The sequence below is a fragment of the Seriola dumerili genome, unplaced genomic scaffold (genome assembly GCF_002260705.1).
Source record: "Seriola dumerili isolate Sdu_G_001 unplaced genomic scaffold, Sdu_1.0 BDQW01000191.1, whole genome shotgun sequence".
NCBI classification, from domain to species: domain Eukaryota; kingdom Metazoa; phylum Chordata; class Actinopteri; order Carangiformes; family Carangidae; genus Seriola; species Seriola dumerili.
The window spans coordinates 5766328-5785201 of NW_019174446.1; the positions used below are offsets into that span (position 1 = coordinate 5766328).

Sequence of the window (18874 nt, forward strand, 5' to 3'; positions counted from 1 at the left end):
GTTGGTGCTGTGTTAGTTTGCTGACCTAATTCTCGGATATTTTTTAACGGCAGATTTTTTTAATGATCAAACGGCGTCATCATTCAATGTGATACGTCCTGACGTCATTCCTCAGCGACTCTCGGTGCTCTAAAATTTTGGAAACTTTGTAATATTCCACCATTATAATGTATTCTTGATAAGGTGGGTTTAGCTCTGTGCTGTCCAGAAATGAATAAGATGTTTAAGCACTGTTTAAAGTGAGCTGTAAACGCATTTGTCTCCCGACCCGGCTGTGTGCCAAAATGTCCTTACATGACCTGTCAGGGCAGTAGAAGCTACTTGAGGACAACACCGACACTGCGTTACACCTGATCCTGTCTTGTGTTACTAATCAGGCTTTTCTGTTGATTATTTCAACCATCTCCACATTTTATTTAAATAGGAATCTTTTTTATGATAGGCTGATGTGCAAATGCCTTATTATTTAATACCTGTGCGAAAATGAAATGCCATTGTTGCGAAGCTGAATTTGTAGCAGTTAGTAATTTCACAGTAAAATCCATTTCATCCTGCAGCCACTGGTTAAAAATGACTACCACAGGAGAACACATGCCAGAAAACAAGCTATTACGATGGCGCAAGTTTAGGATTGTCATGTGCTAAATACAGAAAGTGAAGGTCGGTCAGAAGAAGTGTGTAGCGACAAGAAATCTGGGGGATTTAAAACACAAAAATAAACAATGATGCAGCTGACATCGAGATATATTGACTTTTAGTGTCTGAAAAGGGTCAGAATTAAAAACACTGGATCCTACAATTTTCATTACCAGAGTTGCACTTAGTATGTCTCCGTCAAGGCCAAATAATCCTACAAATGCGGATTCACGATTTTCTTTTTCCAGATCCGGAATATTATTATCTGGATCAACAAAATGGTACAAACTCATAGACAACACCATAAATATATCAGATTTTTCATTAAGATCCCTACATTAGCATTAGCATACGTACTGAACTGATTTGCACCAAATTTGGTGTCGATCCGCTTAAAAAGGCGTATTCAGGAATGTTTGTTAAAATCAATTTCTTAAACATTGCGAGATAAGGCATTTTTTCAGGAAATAATGTATGAAGCTTGATGTGTTTAGATCTAGAGCTTGGTTCAGATCCAAATTATAATCTGACCCCGATTAAAATCTGGATCCCACAAACGTGTAGGTTTGTCTTTTGTGGAGGTATATGCTCTTCTGAGTGTCACTCTAGCCCTGAGGGCCAGTTGACTGAGAAGGTAACTCTCTGTTTCTCTTGACTCCAAGCCACTTTCCATCATACAACTCTTTGCTATCTTTTGATATATCTAAATCTAAATTACATTTAACATGTAAAATTGGTGGAGTGACCCTTTAAGAAAATTATTTATGGCAGCTGTTATTTTTTGCGCAATGTTTTTTTAAGGTCAACCACATGTCCCGAAAAACAGGAATAGAAAGCCAACATGACACTCTCTAATACAAATGCCCCTAATATGCTGGACAAGTGAATCAGGGTTTGATGGAAATTATGGCAAAGGTCAAATTATCAGCTATGACATGATTCTTCACTAGCTGTAGCAGCATTAGTCTGAATGTTGAGCTCACAAAAAGGCACATAACATTTAGAGGAAATCAATTTTATTAAATATAAACAAAAGAGGTTACAAAGTTATAGCTAATGCACAAATAGAGGTGCCTGTAGATTTCTATGAAAATAGAACCAATGTTTGTATATTTACACAGCTGTGAAGATGATGAACACATTTATCAAAAATGGTCACATTATAGTTGTAGAAAGGTCAACAGAAGTCTTCGATCTCCTGTTCCAACTCCTGATCAAATAAAAAAGACCAGAGAAGCACAACTGATATGAAACATTACAGTAAAGCAAAAAATAACAATCTACTGTGTCAAAAACATGAAATTATACATTTAATACTGAATAACACTGGCAATATTCCACATTAAAAGGGGGCCTATTAAGCTTTTCTTTATTTTCTGTCATATGCATATATGTGTATAAATATATAAGTATGTATGTATGTATGTGTGTGTGTGTGTGTGTGTGTATATTACAATGTTGGATGTCCATATTAAACATAAAGCGAACACCAATGTTTCAAATAATGAGGTAAAAGTATGTAAAAGTAATCCCTGTGAGACAATAGCTTAGGTGAACGCAAGGCTTCCAATGGGGTTTTCTACTTTCAGCTCGTCAAGGATTTCTTTATAGAGTCATCCACTCTAAGCACAGCTCCTTCTGCCAAAACAGCCTACTCGAGTAGTATTATAGATAATTAATATTAACAGGCATATAAAGAAAAATGTTTATATATGGATTGTGATTGAAAGGCTAAATCCACTGTTATATCATACAATAAGCAGGTAAGGAGGCTGTAATATTTACCAAACAGAGATGTCCTGCTGTAATTTCTGTTGTTGCAGATGTTCGTGCTGTCTGCTCACATATTTCAGATCGAATTTGGGCTGGGTATGGATTTCCAATCAATTCTATTACTTAGTTTTAGTTTAGTTTAGAGGATGAGGTGGTGTTCACAAACACTGTGTGAGCCGCAACTTGGCAAAGTTCTGGATGTTTGGCGAATCAGAAGAAAGTGGGCTTTAAAGACACCTGAGCTAAATATGCCTGATTAAATCAAAGGCTTGACTGAGGGATCATGCAAAGCTGCTCTAGTGGAGTCCCAGAATAAAAATATAGAGCTGGAAATAAGCATAATTGGTCTCCTTTAAGGCTACATGTAATTATCATTATCCTACACTTCTCTTGGACAACATTGCTACAATAAAATGTGAAAACTGAATATCTTAGGTTTTCTTCAGTGGAGACTTTTTACCACATCATAACAGTCCCAGGACACTATTGTTGTTCACACACAGGTTCACTGAGAGCCATTGTTAAGATTATTACTTCACCCCTGTGCGTTTCCTCCTATGACAAGTCAGAATATCTACAGTGAAAAAAATGCTACATCTGCTCATCAGTACAGTCAAGTACAAACCTGTATTAGTGCTGTTTTGTTGAAGTCTCGTCTGTGTCTATAAATGCTCTGGCAGAGCAGTGCATAGAGTTTCTCCAGCTTGTAGACCTCGTAGCCCTCAGTCTTGGTCACCACTCTCTGCAGCAGCTCCTGACAAAACGAAGAAAGGACAGAAAGAGGAATGACATGCAGAAGACATTTTTAGCAAACTCAATATACAAGGAGCATAGTACAGAAACAGGATTGACAAAAAAAGGTCATCTGCTTTTTAGGGCTTCTATAACACAAGTCAAGATGCAGAAACCCAGATGGATGGGTAACTATAAGACTGTAGAATAAGCCAGCATGTATCCCACACCTTTAATTTGTCTCTGTCCACCACCAGAGGAGGAATTTCCTGGTCCAGTATCTGCAGAGCTTTGTCCACATCAATCATCTGCTGCTGCAACACAGCATTCTTTAGAGCCCGAGTCATTCGCCTCACACTCCGCTCTGAGACACAAAACACATGCACCCAAATATTAAGATCACTGTAATAGATGACAGACTGCTCACACATTGGCTCTGAGGCCCAAAGCATAAAGAAACACTTAGGCTGCACCTTTCTATCTCTAGAAACACTACACTAGTGATTTTCTTTCATGAGTAATTAAGTGGATTGAGGGTCAGCAATCCTCTTCATATATTCTTTGCCAAACTCTGACTGTGAGACAGTACTGATATCCAACCTGTGTTAGTATCCTCATCTCCTCTGACAGCTGCAGAGGCATCTGTGGTTGATGTTTCAGTCACTTCCACCTCCATTCGCTCAGCATGGTTCTTCAGCTCTGCCTCCTCTGCTGTGGCTACCTTGTTGTTCCTGTCAATTGCCAGTCTTCCAGTCTGACATTTCACAATTTCAGTTTCTGTCAGCTTTTGTCCGTGGGTATCTCCCCCTGTGTCAGTGTGGCTGTCTTTGTTAGTGTTCTCTGAAATGGTTTCACTGTTCTCATTTCCTCCCTCTGTCATCGCTATGTTTCCTTCCCACTGTCCTGGTTCATCTGTGACAGATTTATCCACCTTTTCTTTTTCATTCTGCATAAGGTCGTCATTTTCTGTTTTTTCGCTTTCACACAGGATAACCTTGTCTTCAGCAGCTTGACTCCCCTCCTCTATTCCCTTCTCCTCCTGTTCCCTCTCAGTGGGCCCTGAACCACCTTCCTGAGCTTCTGCAGGCCCTGATTCTACATCAACCTCCATCTGATCCTCCTCTCCACCAGTCCCCTCATCACGCTCTGCTCCTGTTTCCTTCTCAGCCTCCTCTTCGTCATCTCCATCTTCCTCATCCTCATCAGAGTCCAACTCTCTGGATACATGAGGAGAGGAGGAAGACTTCTTCTTTGCAAGTAAGCCAGTGGACCAGCGACTCTTCCGCCTTTTCTTCCTATGGGCTGGGGGAACAAAAGGAGATAAAGATTTATTTGTTATAGTTCTTTTATGTTAATTATTTGTTTGTTTTTTGTAATCTAAAGTAGTTTTTACCTGTGTTTTTGGGTGTTGTAACAGTAGAGGCACTTGTATTGGGGCAAACGGCAGCTGTGGCTACAGCCTGATGTCTTTGTGGGGTCATGTCAGTGATCTTGGCCTCGGCTGGAGGTTTGTGCTGTTTGGGAAGGACATGGTAAAAGGAGGGAGCAAACCTGGCAGTGGAGCAACCTGAGGTAGACAAAAAACAGAAAGCACACTGCTTTTTTCCCCACCTTTGCACTTCTGTGAAACTACTTTTGTCCACCTAAACTGAAAGGTCTGGTTTAAGTGGACGCAACTGTGCAGTCTTGATTCAAATCACAACCAAATTGTACTTTGAGGGAAAATAATGAAAGAAGTACAAATGTACATGATGAAATTAAATACGGTAGTATGAAAATAAAAGCATAAATGTTGTCTAAGGTACTTTGTAAGAGGTTTTCAACGTTAGCCGCTACATATTTGTCAGAGTCAAGTCAGTCCAAGGGTAACTAAAATTATCTACACTGGTTAATATTTAAAACTAGGCTCACACAGAATGTCAGAGTTAAAATTAGAGGCTAGGACAAAGTTAATCATGAGATTTTCTACTATCACACACAGACACACAGAGCATCTACCTCGTGTGCTGCGCGACACTTTGATGTCCTCACAAATCTTCTCAAAATCTTCATCCAGCTCATCTGTAATGATGGCATGGACAGTGTCCTTCAATGCACATGCTCTGTGGCGGATCTGACGGTCTGGAGGAAACACACACACACACACACACACACACACACACACACACACACACACACACACACACACACACACACACACACACACACACACAGTTTAGTGTTTCATTCATCATCAGAGACTATATATAGATATAACAGAAATTAATTGGTACATTCTGCATGAGTTTGATTTACACAGTAGTGTTCTTTGTACCTGAGGGGTCTCTGTCTGGGTTGTATTCAAGGGCATTCTGCCAAATGAGATCCACATCTTGCAGGAACTCTTTCACTGTCCTGTACTGATGGAGATCTATCTTGGAGAGAACTGTTGACAGGTCCATGGGCTTCTTGATCACCTCAGCGTAATCTGGAACCTGACACACAAAGAGACTGTTGTGAATACGACCATAAAGAAAGGAATCTAATTTAACATGGGAGTTCAGTGTATACAGTGGGGTCCAAAAGTCTGAAACCACTACTTATTCTCTTGAATGGGACAGTGGTCTGAGATTTTGGACCCCACTGTATAATCTACAGATATGAGCAACAGAATAAGTGTCAGCAGCTCACTGGGTTGCAGATAAGCCATTTATTTACCATTTTAACATAACTATATGTAGGATTTAAAAATGTCTGACTTCGGTGCCACCCAGGGGTACTATCAAATAAAAAAACTGTGGCAGACAGCATTGCAAGCCACCAAAGATGGTCAAGTCATCTCTCTACTCAGTGGAGATGCTAGAAACAGGTATTAAAAGAAGACAGACCACCATAGAGTAAAACAACACTGAATAGCAACCTACTTCCTGGCCTAACAGGATACAGTACAAAACACAGATATCACAACTTGGCCATTAGTAAATGAGCTTCAAATAAGGCAACCGATTAGGAGAGAATAGAATTTAATAACAGCTACCTCATCTAAATCCACAGGCTTTGTAAAAGCCTTGAAGCGTTTATCTTGGGACAGTCGGTTGGTGACATCACGCAGGAAGAGGCGGAGCTCCCTGAGGGTGTTTTCCTCCTGCCCCTCCAATTTTTGGGTCTCTTCTATTGTCAGCTGACGTGGAGGAGGTGGAGGGGCGACAGGGAGCGCCTCCAACACATGTAGCACTGAGAAGAGGGTTGACAGACACAAATGCACTCAAACCTCATACACTTCATACACCATGCATTTTATCAGTAGTTTTAAATTAACACTCTGCACTATGCCCTGAAATATGCTGCATTTTTTGCTCTATGACCCCTCTCCTCATCCAGAATTAAAGTTTACAAGTTTAATGTCCATTCCATAATTTTTATTATACAATTGAACCCCTGTGGTTTTCAAGGATGTTTCATCAATGTTATGTTTTTCTGAACACATTACCTGAGATTAGAAAAGCACCAAAGCCCATGTCAATCACATACTACACAAAGCTAACTTAGATATGTAGTTTGTTACCAAATTCATGTATTTCTCACCAGCTTTCTTTTTTGAGGCAGGGGCCTTGGCAGCCTGGTTTAGGATCAGGTCCTCAAAGAAGTTCGTTCTCTCTCTGCTGGTGGGGACCTGGATGTGGAAAACCTCCCCGTACTCCACGCGAAACAATTCTTGAACCTGAGGCAAGAAAGTGAGGGATGAGGGAAGACATTTTTGTAGAGTTTATGTCTACATTTCAGAAAATCCTTCTACATTGTGCTTTGACATCTTATTTTCGCTCCACAGCAAGTCAATATTGTATCACTCTTCTTTTGATACCTCCATACTGAGTTGGTTGTATTGCAGGTTGCAGGTGGCCAGCAGCAGTATAGGAGAGAAGGCAGGGATCGAGCTAAGCAGGCTGAGGAAGGTTGCTCTTAAGGCAGGACCCACTGTTTCCCACCACTGTCCAATGTGAGGGATGTAGAGGATACTGGGAGCTGTCCGCTTGGCTTCAACAAAAATCTGCAGAACATATGACGAAGAAACACTAATATATGGTATGCTTTACAAAAACTGGAAGTTAATCTACAGATAAACATACAGAACAGTGGCACTTTCACAGAACACGATACTTGAACTGGGACTAGCTAGTTAGCCAATTTAGCTAACTTCAGTAGAAGAAAAGCAGTGATAGAAGAAGAAGAAAAACGAACTAAAGCTAGCGTTGCTTTCCACTGCTGGAGACAGTGGAAACTTACAACGTTTCTTCTACACTGATGTGAGCAGGTAAACCGATGTTAATGCTACAGTTGGCTCTGTAACAATAGCAAAACGTACAAACAGCTCATTTAAACCCTCGCTCAAAAGTGAGGATTTGTTTGCTTTTCTTCTCTTTAAAGTGCTGAACACCTTTGGGTTATTTTATGATTAGAAAAATAAGCAATTTCAAGAGATCACTTTGGTAATGTCTACTATTTGTCTGTAGTACATATTTATCCCCACTGTCCATGATGTAAGGAGGTGGGGCCCATGAACTACAGTCTCTGTGGCAGCCATTTTGGCCAGTGAGGTCCACTGTAAAGAACACACTGAATTTGACAAGGCTGCAAGAATAAAGAGCACCTCTAGGCTACATCAGTTCTGTGTGAGGGCAGTATTTATGGATCTGTTTAAATGTAAATAAATGTCTGTTTAAATGTAAATGACCCAACTCAAAGGCATCTCATGAATTCTTATTTGTTGTGAAATATCTACATGAATATCTCATTTACCTGAGCACAAGTCTCTTCTGGTGCAGTTGCACTGGCTCCAAACAGCACGGCCATGTCCAGGGTGTACACGGTGAATTTCTCCAGAGCATGGAGGACAGCAGGGGCCAGGTGGGAGCTCTGACCGGAGCCTGGTCTTCCCTCCAACAGCAGTCTGGGACGGTAGGATGTCGGCTGGCTTAGCACACTCCTACACAAGGAGAGATGACAGAGACTGAGATAGGTGAAATAGTGAGGATGTTCAGACTTATTTTCACTGAGGTTTTCAAGGGCTCATTAAGTTGCTTAAATTATGTTTTCAAAGAAAAGTAAAGATAAAGGGAACAGAGGGAAGACAAGTACAACACACAAGACTAAAAGTCTAAACTCCATAGATACAGTTGTAAACAAAATGTTGAGCTTCTCTGGGAAAAATTCCACATTTAGTTTATTTTTATTTTCTAAAGGGAAAGAAGTAAATACTCATTAAAATAAGCTTTTTTTCCACATGTTAACAGTTCACCATTATGTTTTATTTCATGAACTCAAAAATATAAAAGTTAAGGCATCCTTCTAAGTCGGAGCTTAGAAACCCCCCCATTTGGCAGATATCATAGCTTGCGAACACTTTTATCAACTCAGGAACACTCATCAGCTGGCAAATCCTACTGACAATACTTGACTTGGCATCCAAGTCCTACTGAGTTAATTTAGGCCTAATGAGTTAATGAAGTTCTAAGTGTTTTACAAGTGGTAGGGTCTCCAAAGTTTCATCAACTTTCAAGTTCATGAAATAAAAAATAACAGTGCATTAATATTTGAAAGTCACATTTTAATGTCTCTTTAGACACAGTGAGTAAAAAAATAAACCTGCTGCATAAAATTCTTCTCTGAATAATGGCTAACCCACCTGTTGAGGTTGAGGAGTCCATTAGCAGCAGGTGTTTTGAGTTTAGAGTGAGGGGTCTGTACGTTGGAGCAGATCTCCAAGTCCTCATCCTCACTGAACATCAGGTCATCCTCAGACACACCACAGGCCACATCTGGAAATGAACACACAAGCACAAACACACACTACAGCAGTTATCCCTAGTGGCCGACTGATGCTCCAAAAGAGGTTGGCAAATGAACAATCAATCTAGATGTTATCTATTCTGTAATTACTTATGGACACAGGAAATTACTTAAAATTAAATAAAAGAATGCACGACCATGAACAGAACACAAGGGCCAGAATAAATGAATGCAAAACAGAGCAAGAGAAGAGGACAAGCAGAACTGTACCATGTTCTCTCTTCCTCTTTAAGCCCTGCTCAGCATGCGGGAACACTCTGCTGACTGTGTGGAGGATGTTCTGCAGGGCGGAACTCAGCAGAGGACGGATGGCAGGAATCAAGGCCTTGGCTGGTGACACTACCGCCCTAAAAATCACAATTGTCATCATATTTACTGAATGACAGAGTAGTGTTTACACTAAAAAAAGAGACAGCAGCAAAATACACTACCTCTGCGCAGCTGGCACCATTTTGGACATGGCGGACATAAAGTCTTTGTTTGTGATGGCAATGGAGTTGACATCAAGTACAAGTTTCTGTGATGAGGAGTAGATTTGTGGGTAGCGACGCCGCAGTGCACACAGGGCAGCTTCTGAACACACTGCCTTGATGTCTGCTCCACAATAACCTGCCAAGTAAAGACACAGTTTATTGTTAAGGGCCACTGAAACCATCAGACAAACTTTAATCTGTAGTCCTGATAGTATAAAACTTTGTGCAAGTTTCCCCTGTAGAGATTCATGGATGGACTTGGAAGGATTTTGGTTGTGAGACACAGACTTTGTCTTGGGCTCATTCCAGGATCATTTCACATAAATGCACTTAAAAAGAATAAAAACTACTATTTTTATTGTTATACCAAGTTGGAGAAGTTTAGCAAGATGTGTAATTTTTTCAAGCAGTTGGAAACCACTATGCAAACATACCAACACATTTATCTGCCAATTCCTCCAGAAAAGTGTCAGAGGGTCGAGGAGTCCACTGTCTGGTGTGGATCTTCAGAATGTCCTTTCTAGCCTGCAATAAAAATGAAATCACAGCATTTCAAGACCAGAACCAAAAGTCTGCAAGATAAAAACTAAAAACCATTATCCCCTTGTCCCAAAATCATTTGAGAATGTGCTCAGAGTTGCTTTTCTTTTTCTACAACCTAAAGATGCTGCTCATTTTAAAATATGTAATAGAATAAATGCCCACCAGCAAAGTAATAAAACCAATGATAGTACATTTCACATGACTATTTGAACTAAGACAAATCTAAGAATCATGAGATCCTAAAGAACCAAGTTTTTATCTCAAGAAGTTGCCATGCATTCAGAAAATCGAAAAAAAAATTACCTCCTATACATGAACAGGAGTGATAGGTGCAAACTACACAGAAATTACATTACTCCACATCATACGTGTCTGCTGGTTTTTGAAAGTTCATTACGATTTAACAACAACCTACATGTAAAATGTTTTATTATAGCTTCTAACCAATAAAGGATATGTAGAGTTTCTCACCTCTCTGTCAGGCAGGCAGAAATTACATTACTCCACATCATACGTGTCTGCTGGTTTTTGAAAGTTCATTACGATTTAACAACAACCTACATGTAAAATGTTTTATTATAGCTTCTAACCAATAAAGGATATGTAGAGTTTCTCACCTCTCTGTCAGGCAGGCCAAAGAGAAACTCTCTGTCAAAGCGTCCTGGTCTTCTCAGAGCTGGGTCGATGGAATCCAGTCTGTTTGTGGCTCCTATCACAACAACCTCTCCTCTACCATCTAATCCATCCATCAGAGCCAGGAGGGTCGACACAATGGAACTATACAGAAAGAGTAAGGCTCAGATTACCATCTGACTCTTGGTCAACTGAAGATGCTGGATTGTAGTGACGACTATATCAAAGTCATAGATTTAGTTGCAACAGAAAATGTCTTCTTCCAAGGACAGCAGCTTGATGCTGTCCTCAAAAGTGAGGATTTGTTTGCTTTTCTCCTATTCACATTGCTGACCACCTTTGGGTTATTTTACTGATGATCAGAAAAGTAAGCAATTTCAAGAGATCACTTTGGTAATGTCTGTTATTTGTCTGTAGTACATATTTATCCCCACTGTCCATGATTTAAGGAGGTGGGGCCCATGAACTACAGTCTCTGTGGCAGCCATTTTGGCCAGTGAGGTCCACTGTAAAGAACACACTGAATTTGACAAGGCTGCAAGAATAAAGAGCACCTCTAGGCTACATCAGTTCTGTGTGAGGGCAGAATTTATGGATCATAGGTCCATTTAAATGTAAATGACTCAACAGCGTGTCCATGTCCACAGTGTTGATGCTAACACTGGCTATGTAGCAATAGCAAAAACCTACATATATCATGAACAGCATAAAGTAAGGAGCACAGCTGACCTGTGGATCTGGTCTTGACGGCTGGACCTGACTGGAGCCAAACCATCAATCTCATCGAAGAAGATGATGGATGGACGCATTTGGTATGCCTACAAACAATTCATTAAGAATTCAATCAGTCACAGATTGCCTTATCTTCTGACCTGATACTTAATAATAATGTACAGGCCTTAACTTAAATAATTCTAATCTACAGGTTATTGTATCAAAATGTAGTGTGTTAATAGTGAGTTAGCTTTGTAAAAATATGTTTTCTCTTTGTTGGTAGTTTTATCTTTGTTAAAAACAGGACACTAATAAAGTTTTCAAGAAAGGAATAAATCTCAATCTGTCCCAAAAACGATCCCTTAAAGTCTTAGTATGTTGTACATTGAAGAAGAGTTTGATTTACCTGGTCAAACAGCAGGCGTAGCTGTCTCTCTGATTCTCCCACCCACTTACTGAGGCAGTCAGCTCCTTTTCTCATGAAGAATGACACCTTTCTTTCCCCCTGACTGCACTCGTTGGCCAGTGCTCTGGCTACAAGGGTTTTCCCTGTGCCTGGTGGACCATAAAACAGACAGCCCCTAAGGACAAAAGAAAACATGACAAGGACCAATAATGGGGATTACATTAGGATTTAATTGGCATTAAAACCCAACCGAAGCCTGAGGCAAACAGCAGACTGAGAACAGAAAGGACACGCAAAGAAGAAAGAAAAGCAGGAGACAGAGTGAGAGAAAGGCACAGAAATAGTGGAAAAGTTGAATATACAGCAGTAAACACATGTTGTAGACAAGACTCCACTTCAACAACCCAGTTTGACACCACTTGTAGATTCTCAACCTATGGGAACAGTGTATATACAAGCAAGCGTGCCACTTTCACTCGTTCAAACACACACATTGTTTACCTGGGTGGCTGTATTTTGAACCTTTCAAAGACTTCTGGGTAGAGGAGAGGGAACACCACCATCTCCTTCAATGCTGAGATGTGTCTACTCAAACCTCCAATGCTGTCAAAGCACACCTGGATCACAAAATAATTTTGTTTTCTCATATTCTTCTAAATGTGACAGTATTTTTTAAAGATGTGAAAAGTCTTGTTTTATGTTTGAGTGCCACTTCAAAAACATAATCAGGGTAATCTTATGTTTGAATCAATATAGCAGTGTGTATGGCCCCTGTTTAGTCAGACTGCTTTTGCCGTATCCTCTTACCGTCCTGTCTATGTGCATGGGGTCCACATCAGCGAGGCTGGCTCCAATCTTCATCCTGTCCTTGTGGATTCCCAGCAGGTCTTCTTTCACAAGGTTCATAGGTAGACATCTGCATGAAAAACACAAATATCACAATATTTCTTAACAGATTTTTCTTGAAGACACATTTGTAAGTGTATCCTGTCTTATCCCCTTTACACTGCAGGAAATCAAAAGATCAATTAATGAACTAGAGACATAAAACTTGCCTTGTTTGTCTTTGTGGTCCACCCACATGCTGAAGAACATTGCTGTTGTCTACTTGTAATTGTGCTGTATGACGGCTGATGCTGCTGCTGCTCTCACCTGTTGACTGACCTGCTCCTGTTCTTACTCCTCCTTCTCTGGAATTTCTCATCATCTGAAGATGAGGAGGTGGAGTCGCTGCTGTGTATGGCATGTCTCCTTCTGCAAGGGCAAAGGTTGCAAAAACAGTTGATCGTAAACAAAGAGCTCCAGCAACATCAAAGTATGTCACTCTCTACAACACAAGAATTAATGCTGTTAAGTGACAACCTTCTGTATCAAACACTAACTTGAACTGGAACACACAAATTCTGACAAACAAAAACAAAAATACACAACACCATTACCACTCACTAATAAGAAAGTATTCACATACACAAACACATTGCAGATGTAAAGGTGAAAATCCATGAATTTAGAAAAAAATGCAAGGCAAAAGTATGTGATTATGCATTATGTGCAACAACAACATAGGGGTGACTCATCCAACCAGTTTAAATGACACCATCACCATGCATGAAATCTGACCACAACGACACACAGTCTTACAGAATTCACTTTAAGGACCAGGTAATAAATAAAGTACGCAAAACTCATGGTTCCAAAGGCAAGGGATGCTTTGTGATAAGATGCACATAAAATGCTGGCTAATAGAGACTCAACCTTCAAAACAATGTATCTTTCTTTGTTTAAACAAAAGCATTAAAAAAAAAGAGTTTGGACGAAATGTGGTTCAACAACTCAATACTGAAACCATACTGCCACCCGAATGTGCCACGCCTATTGACAACCATAGTGCTAGCAGAGACAGACAGCACCTCAAAGACACACTACAGACTAACCATAAACACTGACAAAGACAAATAGTGAGGGTCTTACCTCTCAGAACTACTCCTGAGGGTGGGAGGAATCAGAAAAGAAGAGGAAAAAAGAGGATTTTGGAATGGATTTTTAAATGTGATGACGCAAGCGTGTGTGAGTGTATGAGCTATGAGTAAGTAATACAATGTAATAGCTGTCACACTGTGAAGAAGCGATTTATTAAAAGGCTCCATCTTCCAGGAAAAGCTTTGATAAACCTGAGTGAGAAAAGTGAAAAAGCATCTGTTCCAATGGTATAACTACAGTTTATCCTGGCTGCCTTAGTAATAAACTAGTATTTGTATTACATACAAACTTAAGACTGATTATAGGTGTGATCCTGTTCTGCTACTGTACGAGTCAGACCACTTTTGCCGACTGGTACAGTAAATTGGAAGATTATTTAATACATTATAAATCTGACCATTGAGTGTTAGTGAGAAAACAGATTGCAGATGTTTTGTTTCTCAGTTATAGAGTAATTTGTGGTGACTGAGCAGTCATACTAACCGGCTGGTTCTCCTCCTGTTGTATGGGCTCCTGGGGGCCGTGGAGCTGAATCTGAACCTTCGTCTGGTAGGAGATGAGTGGTCCTTGAAGTACATGCTGCGTTTCCTGGGCTCTCTAGGTTCTGACAAAACATTTACAAACCACAAACTGTGTCAAAGTAATGCAAGCAGAAATTCTTATTAACTGACCTTAAAGAAAACACTGGGGATTTCCTGCATTGCGTCTCTTCATAACTAATGACACCTTCTAAACAAGGTTTACAAAAATGTACACAGATCTCATGTTTTTATTGCAATCAGCTTCTTGTGGTCAACACCAGCACAGATTTGCAGGGCAAGAAACTGTGCCCCTATCCCTTAAAATTTAAGGTTGTAGTCAACCAAAGAAAATCTTGGTCGGCTTAAATTATACCTACTCTTCAGCGTAGAGTAGGTCATACCTAGTCGATTCGTCGTAGGGAAAAAAACCTGCATGTGTTCTCTAGATTAACTGAACTGTCCACAGTGCCCTAGGTGCATTCTACCTGGTATCACTATTCGCCTAAATGAATTATAAAAAACATAAAAGCTAGTATTTGCAGAATGACATACTGAAATATGCCAATTCTGTTACAGTTAGGTATATAAATATTTAGACAGTGACACTATTTTCATAATTTTGCCTCTAGATCTATACAAAAATATTGCATTAACCATTTAGGAATGTGAAATAATAAGTGAAATAATCGATGTGGCACTTCTCTCCTTATTAGTAACACACGTCATTGTCAGACCAATGAGAATTTGGTCGGACAAGAGCATATCAACTAACCAATTGACCAGGAGACTATAGCCCAATTAATATTAAATCAAATTTTTTAGCATTGATGTATTATCAGATTTCAGTAACAGAACTGTCTCCAAAAGGACTCATGTGATTTCTGAGTCTAAAATTAAGCTAAAATTGGAGTATTTATTACAAGTGTTTCAAGCCTTTCACATGCTGACACATCTACCATCTAAACAACATCAATCAATAGTTTTGAAAAGAAGCAGTACCATCCTGCGGGGCCTGGTAACGAACCACTGTCTTTCGCTGTCTGAAGTCATAGCGCCTCTGGTTTTCTTCTTCCTCATCCTCATCCTCGCCATCCTCCTCATCATCATCATCTTCCTCCTCCTCCTCATGTTCTCTGTCTTCCTCCTCTTCTTCATCGTGATCATCCTCATCCCCTCCTGTGAAAAAGAAAAGAATTCATAACATGAACTACCGCTGCTCCCTAAATCTACAGACAAAATTTATGGTACTTTTTATAATTATTATTATTAGTTTCACAATGAGGTTCTTGCAGTTTTGCACTTCAGAACAGAATTTCCAACTCATCCTGTAGCTGACTACTTCCTAGTGTCTGTCTAAAATAGAGCCACTACAGACAGCCGTAACAGCACTAAGCTCAACTAAGGACGCACTTGGAGAGCTGGTGCGAAGATCAAATCATTGCCACTGCCTGAAAATTAAATCAGCTTTGCAAATTTACAAAACATTATTCAAAATATCTGGCTAATTACAATTTTTAAACAATATCTAAATTCTGTTTTGGATTACATTATAAGGAGATAGCCCATAGAACTAAAGATGAAAACACACCTGTGTATGCAGGTGTTGCCCATGTCTTTGAGAGCCTCCGTGTATAAAACTAAACAAAGTATCTGCAAAACTGAATGGCATGCTTTGCATCCCACAGCTATGTACATTATGTTGTTACTAAACTTAATCCATCTCACCTTGGTTCTCCTTAGTGTCTTTATTCTCCACATTCGTCCTCACAGACCTTAGCATCCGGCCCCTGGTGTAAACACCCAGCTGCTCAGGACAAACAGGTCAAATGCTTATTTACTCACTGCTTTGATTTTTTTCAGTTTGTCAGCTTGAAAATCAAAGTGCAATGTTTGCTGATTAGGTTTTTACCTCTTCTTTAGTGTCTCTATCTCTGCTCCTCAGTCTGCGTCTCATCTTCTTCATGTCATCCATCTTCTGGAGGACAGCTTCAGCAGTGCTAAGGTTAAATTAAAGACAAAACTTTTCTCAAAGTTCATCATGAAATTAACAAGTCATTAGTTTCAAACTGAGCTCCAAAGTTGTTTGTGTATGTGTCTTCAATACTTGAGGTGGTGCTGCAGCTTTATATTCAACAGAACCAGTGGGGGAGGTAGAAACCGAAAGAAACTGGAGTAGATTTTGCTGAACTCACTTGGTGATGAGGCGGTCGTAGAGCACTGACTGGTTGCGGGAATCCAGTTTGTATCTGGTGATTCGGGAGCTACGTCGCACTGAGCGATCTTCTTCCTCCTCCTCCTCCTCCTCCTCCTCCTCCTCCACTTCTCGGCTCTGTAGGTTAAAGCGGCTCCTCCTGGGAGTGGACGACGCCTCCACTTCTTCTGGAACATCTGGGGCACCAACAGAAGCGCTGTTTGTTAGCCTCTTAGCAGTGTAGACCCTCCTAAAACAACTTTCTTGTGCAATATAATCTAAGCAATCTAAGTGCTCTATGGAAAAACACTGTAGCGGACTGTACCTGCTTGCTGCTTGCCACTGGATGCTTTTCCTTCTCTCTGTAGCCTGGACGATTTCCTGAAGACAGAAAGAACATATTGCATTAAAAATTAGTTCCTTGTGTCATCTCATTGCATTGTGTGTTTGCCATATTTAGTAAAAAACATGAAGTATTAGGTTTTTTTTTTTTTTTTTAGTTTTTTTCCCCAAATATCTGATGCACATTTAACACATTATGAACCTAAATGTTTGCCTTTGCAACAGAGCCCCGGCAATGGCCAAGAGCCATATTTAGTTTGTGACCAGTTTTCCACATTTAATCCCTAACCTGCAAATCTACAGGTAGGGGAAAGTTGGCTAAATATTGACACTAATAATCAAATAGTAATCAAGGTGAGTGGATCTGTATTACCTGGTGCAGAAGCCTCCAGCCTTGTCTTCATTCACAGGCGAACTGGTCTGTGGCTCCATGTCGGCAAAGGAGACCTCTAGTTTAAGTCTCTGTCCTCTGGTCCTCAGAGAGTGATGGAGACCACTTTCCTCATCCTGCTTCATTTCAGCATGTCCCTGGAAAAGTCAAATTACAAGTTTATCATTTACAATATATGTAGTTTCCATTTCCAAGAATTCAAGTTAATTGTGGACTGGGGTGAAGAATAATTACTTGATTAACTTCTGGTTCTGTGCAAAACTGAAGTGGGATACACATCTAGAAATCAGCTGCCACTATGACTCTCTACTTTGCAGTAACCAGTAGGAGTGTGAAGAGTTTGTCATTATTTACATGTAACATTATCCATAATCCCATTCATTTCTCTTCATTTGCTTCAGCTTTATTTGAAACTTTTTCCAATTTGCAAATATCTTAGTGCTTTATTCACTGAACCATCTGCCTTATGGGTTAGCCTGCTGACCACTGTCTCAGCAGGCACTTTGATGAACTTCTTTGAATTTATAGAGGATGTTTTGTTTTTGTATTGGAACTAGGTCCTAAGAGTTAAACACCTCTGTACAGAAAACCATTTCACTCCCGGAATATACTTTTAAAAAGTAGTTTATGATAAACGTTACTTAACATCAATGTCAAGTATATGTGTACAGACAAAATAAAACATGTTTTTAAAACTGGGGTCAAAGTTAAGAGAGCTGTAGTAGAGTATGTTTTACAAAATAGTGCCTCTGAGAAAATCTTGGTTACAGTATATCAAGCACATTTATTATTAACAGAGGAGTCTGAGATAAGGTTTAATGAATGAATGAATGAATGAGTTCATGAAAAAATGGATTAGTAGATTACTCACCCCCTCCCCCAAATCAATCCCATGCAACACACCCCCTTGCTGGGCAATTAACTTCTGACATCTGGGAAGTATACTTGACAACCTGGTCTTGTAACCTATAGCACTGTTTTATGACCATGGCACATACCACTGAACAAAACATAACTGAGATTGTTCACTGGCTGTATAATTTGGACTATGGAGTTTATAAATGGCCGTTACGTTTAAAATAATAAATGTGCAATAGACATGCGAGTTTCAGTAAAACGTTAAGAGACTTGGGGTGTTCATTCAGATAATTTGGCAGTAGCCTAAGTGTCTAGCTGTCAATGTAGCTAGTTAGCTTAGCACGCTAGCAAAACTAGCACAGTAAAGTTACGTTTATAAATAATTTAACCACCTAACAAATGGTGATCTATCTATGTAACCAGCCGTGTACGAGAGTATTCTCACATTCGCCGTGTTATTTTCGGTACTGCTGAAGCTGTCATCCAGGGCCCGAGAGGACCGGGTCAACCGGGCGGACTTTCTCTGCGACGCGGGAAGCAACGACAGAAACTCGGAGCTTGTGTCCAACTCAATCGACCTCCTCTTCGGAGTTGCCACCGGATCAGCGCCGACAGTGCCGCTGCTGCGTAGTATCACCATCTTGACTCCAAACCGAGCTTATACCAGCACCAACGACGGATAATCAGCCACTATTCTGCCTTAAAAAGTCTAACGCTCACAGAACCGCCAACATAGTACATATAACGGTAAATATCCGCCAGCTGACACACACACCACTATCTCCTCACTAAACCCTTGATTTCTGGCGCCATAAACGTCATCGGAGGTTATGAGGTAGATAGCCATGAGCTGCC

The 18874-nt window shown here is 40.1% G+C and overlaps 1 protein-coding gene across 1 annotated transcript; it reads right to left on the reverse strand.

The window, feature by feature from the left end:
- Positions 1-1679: 1679 nt before the first annotated feature.
- On the reverse strand, positions 1680-18771 carry atad2 (ATPase family, AAA domain containing 2). The gene is made up of 30 exons (XM_022753246.1): positions 18465-18771; positions 17144-17298; positions 16754-16809; positions 16430-16625; positions 16147-16234; positions 15963-16041; positions 15237-15413; positions 14200-14320; positions 13708-13722; positions 12889-12990; positions 12544-12652; positions 12238-12353; positions 11737-11911; positions 11346-11434; positions 10601-10760; positions 9875-9965; positions 9399-9576; positions 9178-9314; positions 8804-8936; positions 7918-8104; positions 6983-7168; positions 6706-6841; positions 6158-6354; positions 5456-5615; positions 5140-5262; positions 4535-4708; positions 3742-4443; positions 3372-3505; positions 3035-3163; positions 1680-1846 (listed from the first exon to the last, which is right to left on the reverse strand). The coding sequence occupies exons 1-30, from the start codon at positions 18657-18659 to the stop codon at positions 1814-1816; spliced, it is 4533 nt and encodes a 1510-aa protein (XP_022608967.1). The 5' UTR covers positions 18660-18771; the 3' UTR covers positions 1680-1813.
- Positions 18772-18874: the final 103 nt, after the last annotated feature.

Excerpts from the sequence above, each read along its gene's own strand:
- atad2 (XM_022753246.1), bottom strand. The coding sequence starts at position 18,659 with ATGGTGATACTACGCAGCAGCGGCACTGTCGGCGCTGATCCGGTGGCA. Across the intron at positions 14,321-15,236 it reads TTACCAGGCCCCGCAGGATG|AACCTAGAGAGCCCAGGAAA; the intron begins GTACTGCTTCTT and ends ATGTTTTGTCAG. Across the intron at positions 1,847-3,034 it reads ACAAAACAGCACTAATACAG|GAGTTGGAACAGGAGATCGA; the intron begins GTTTGTACTTGA and ends TTATTTGATCAG.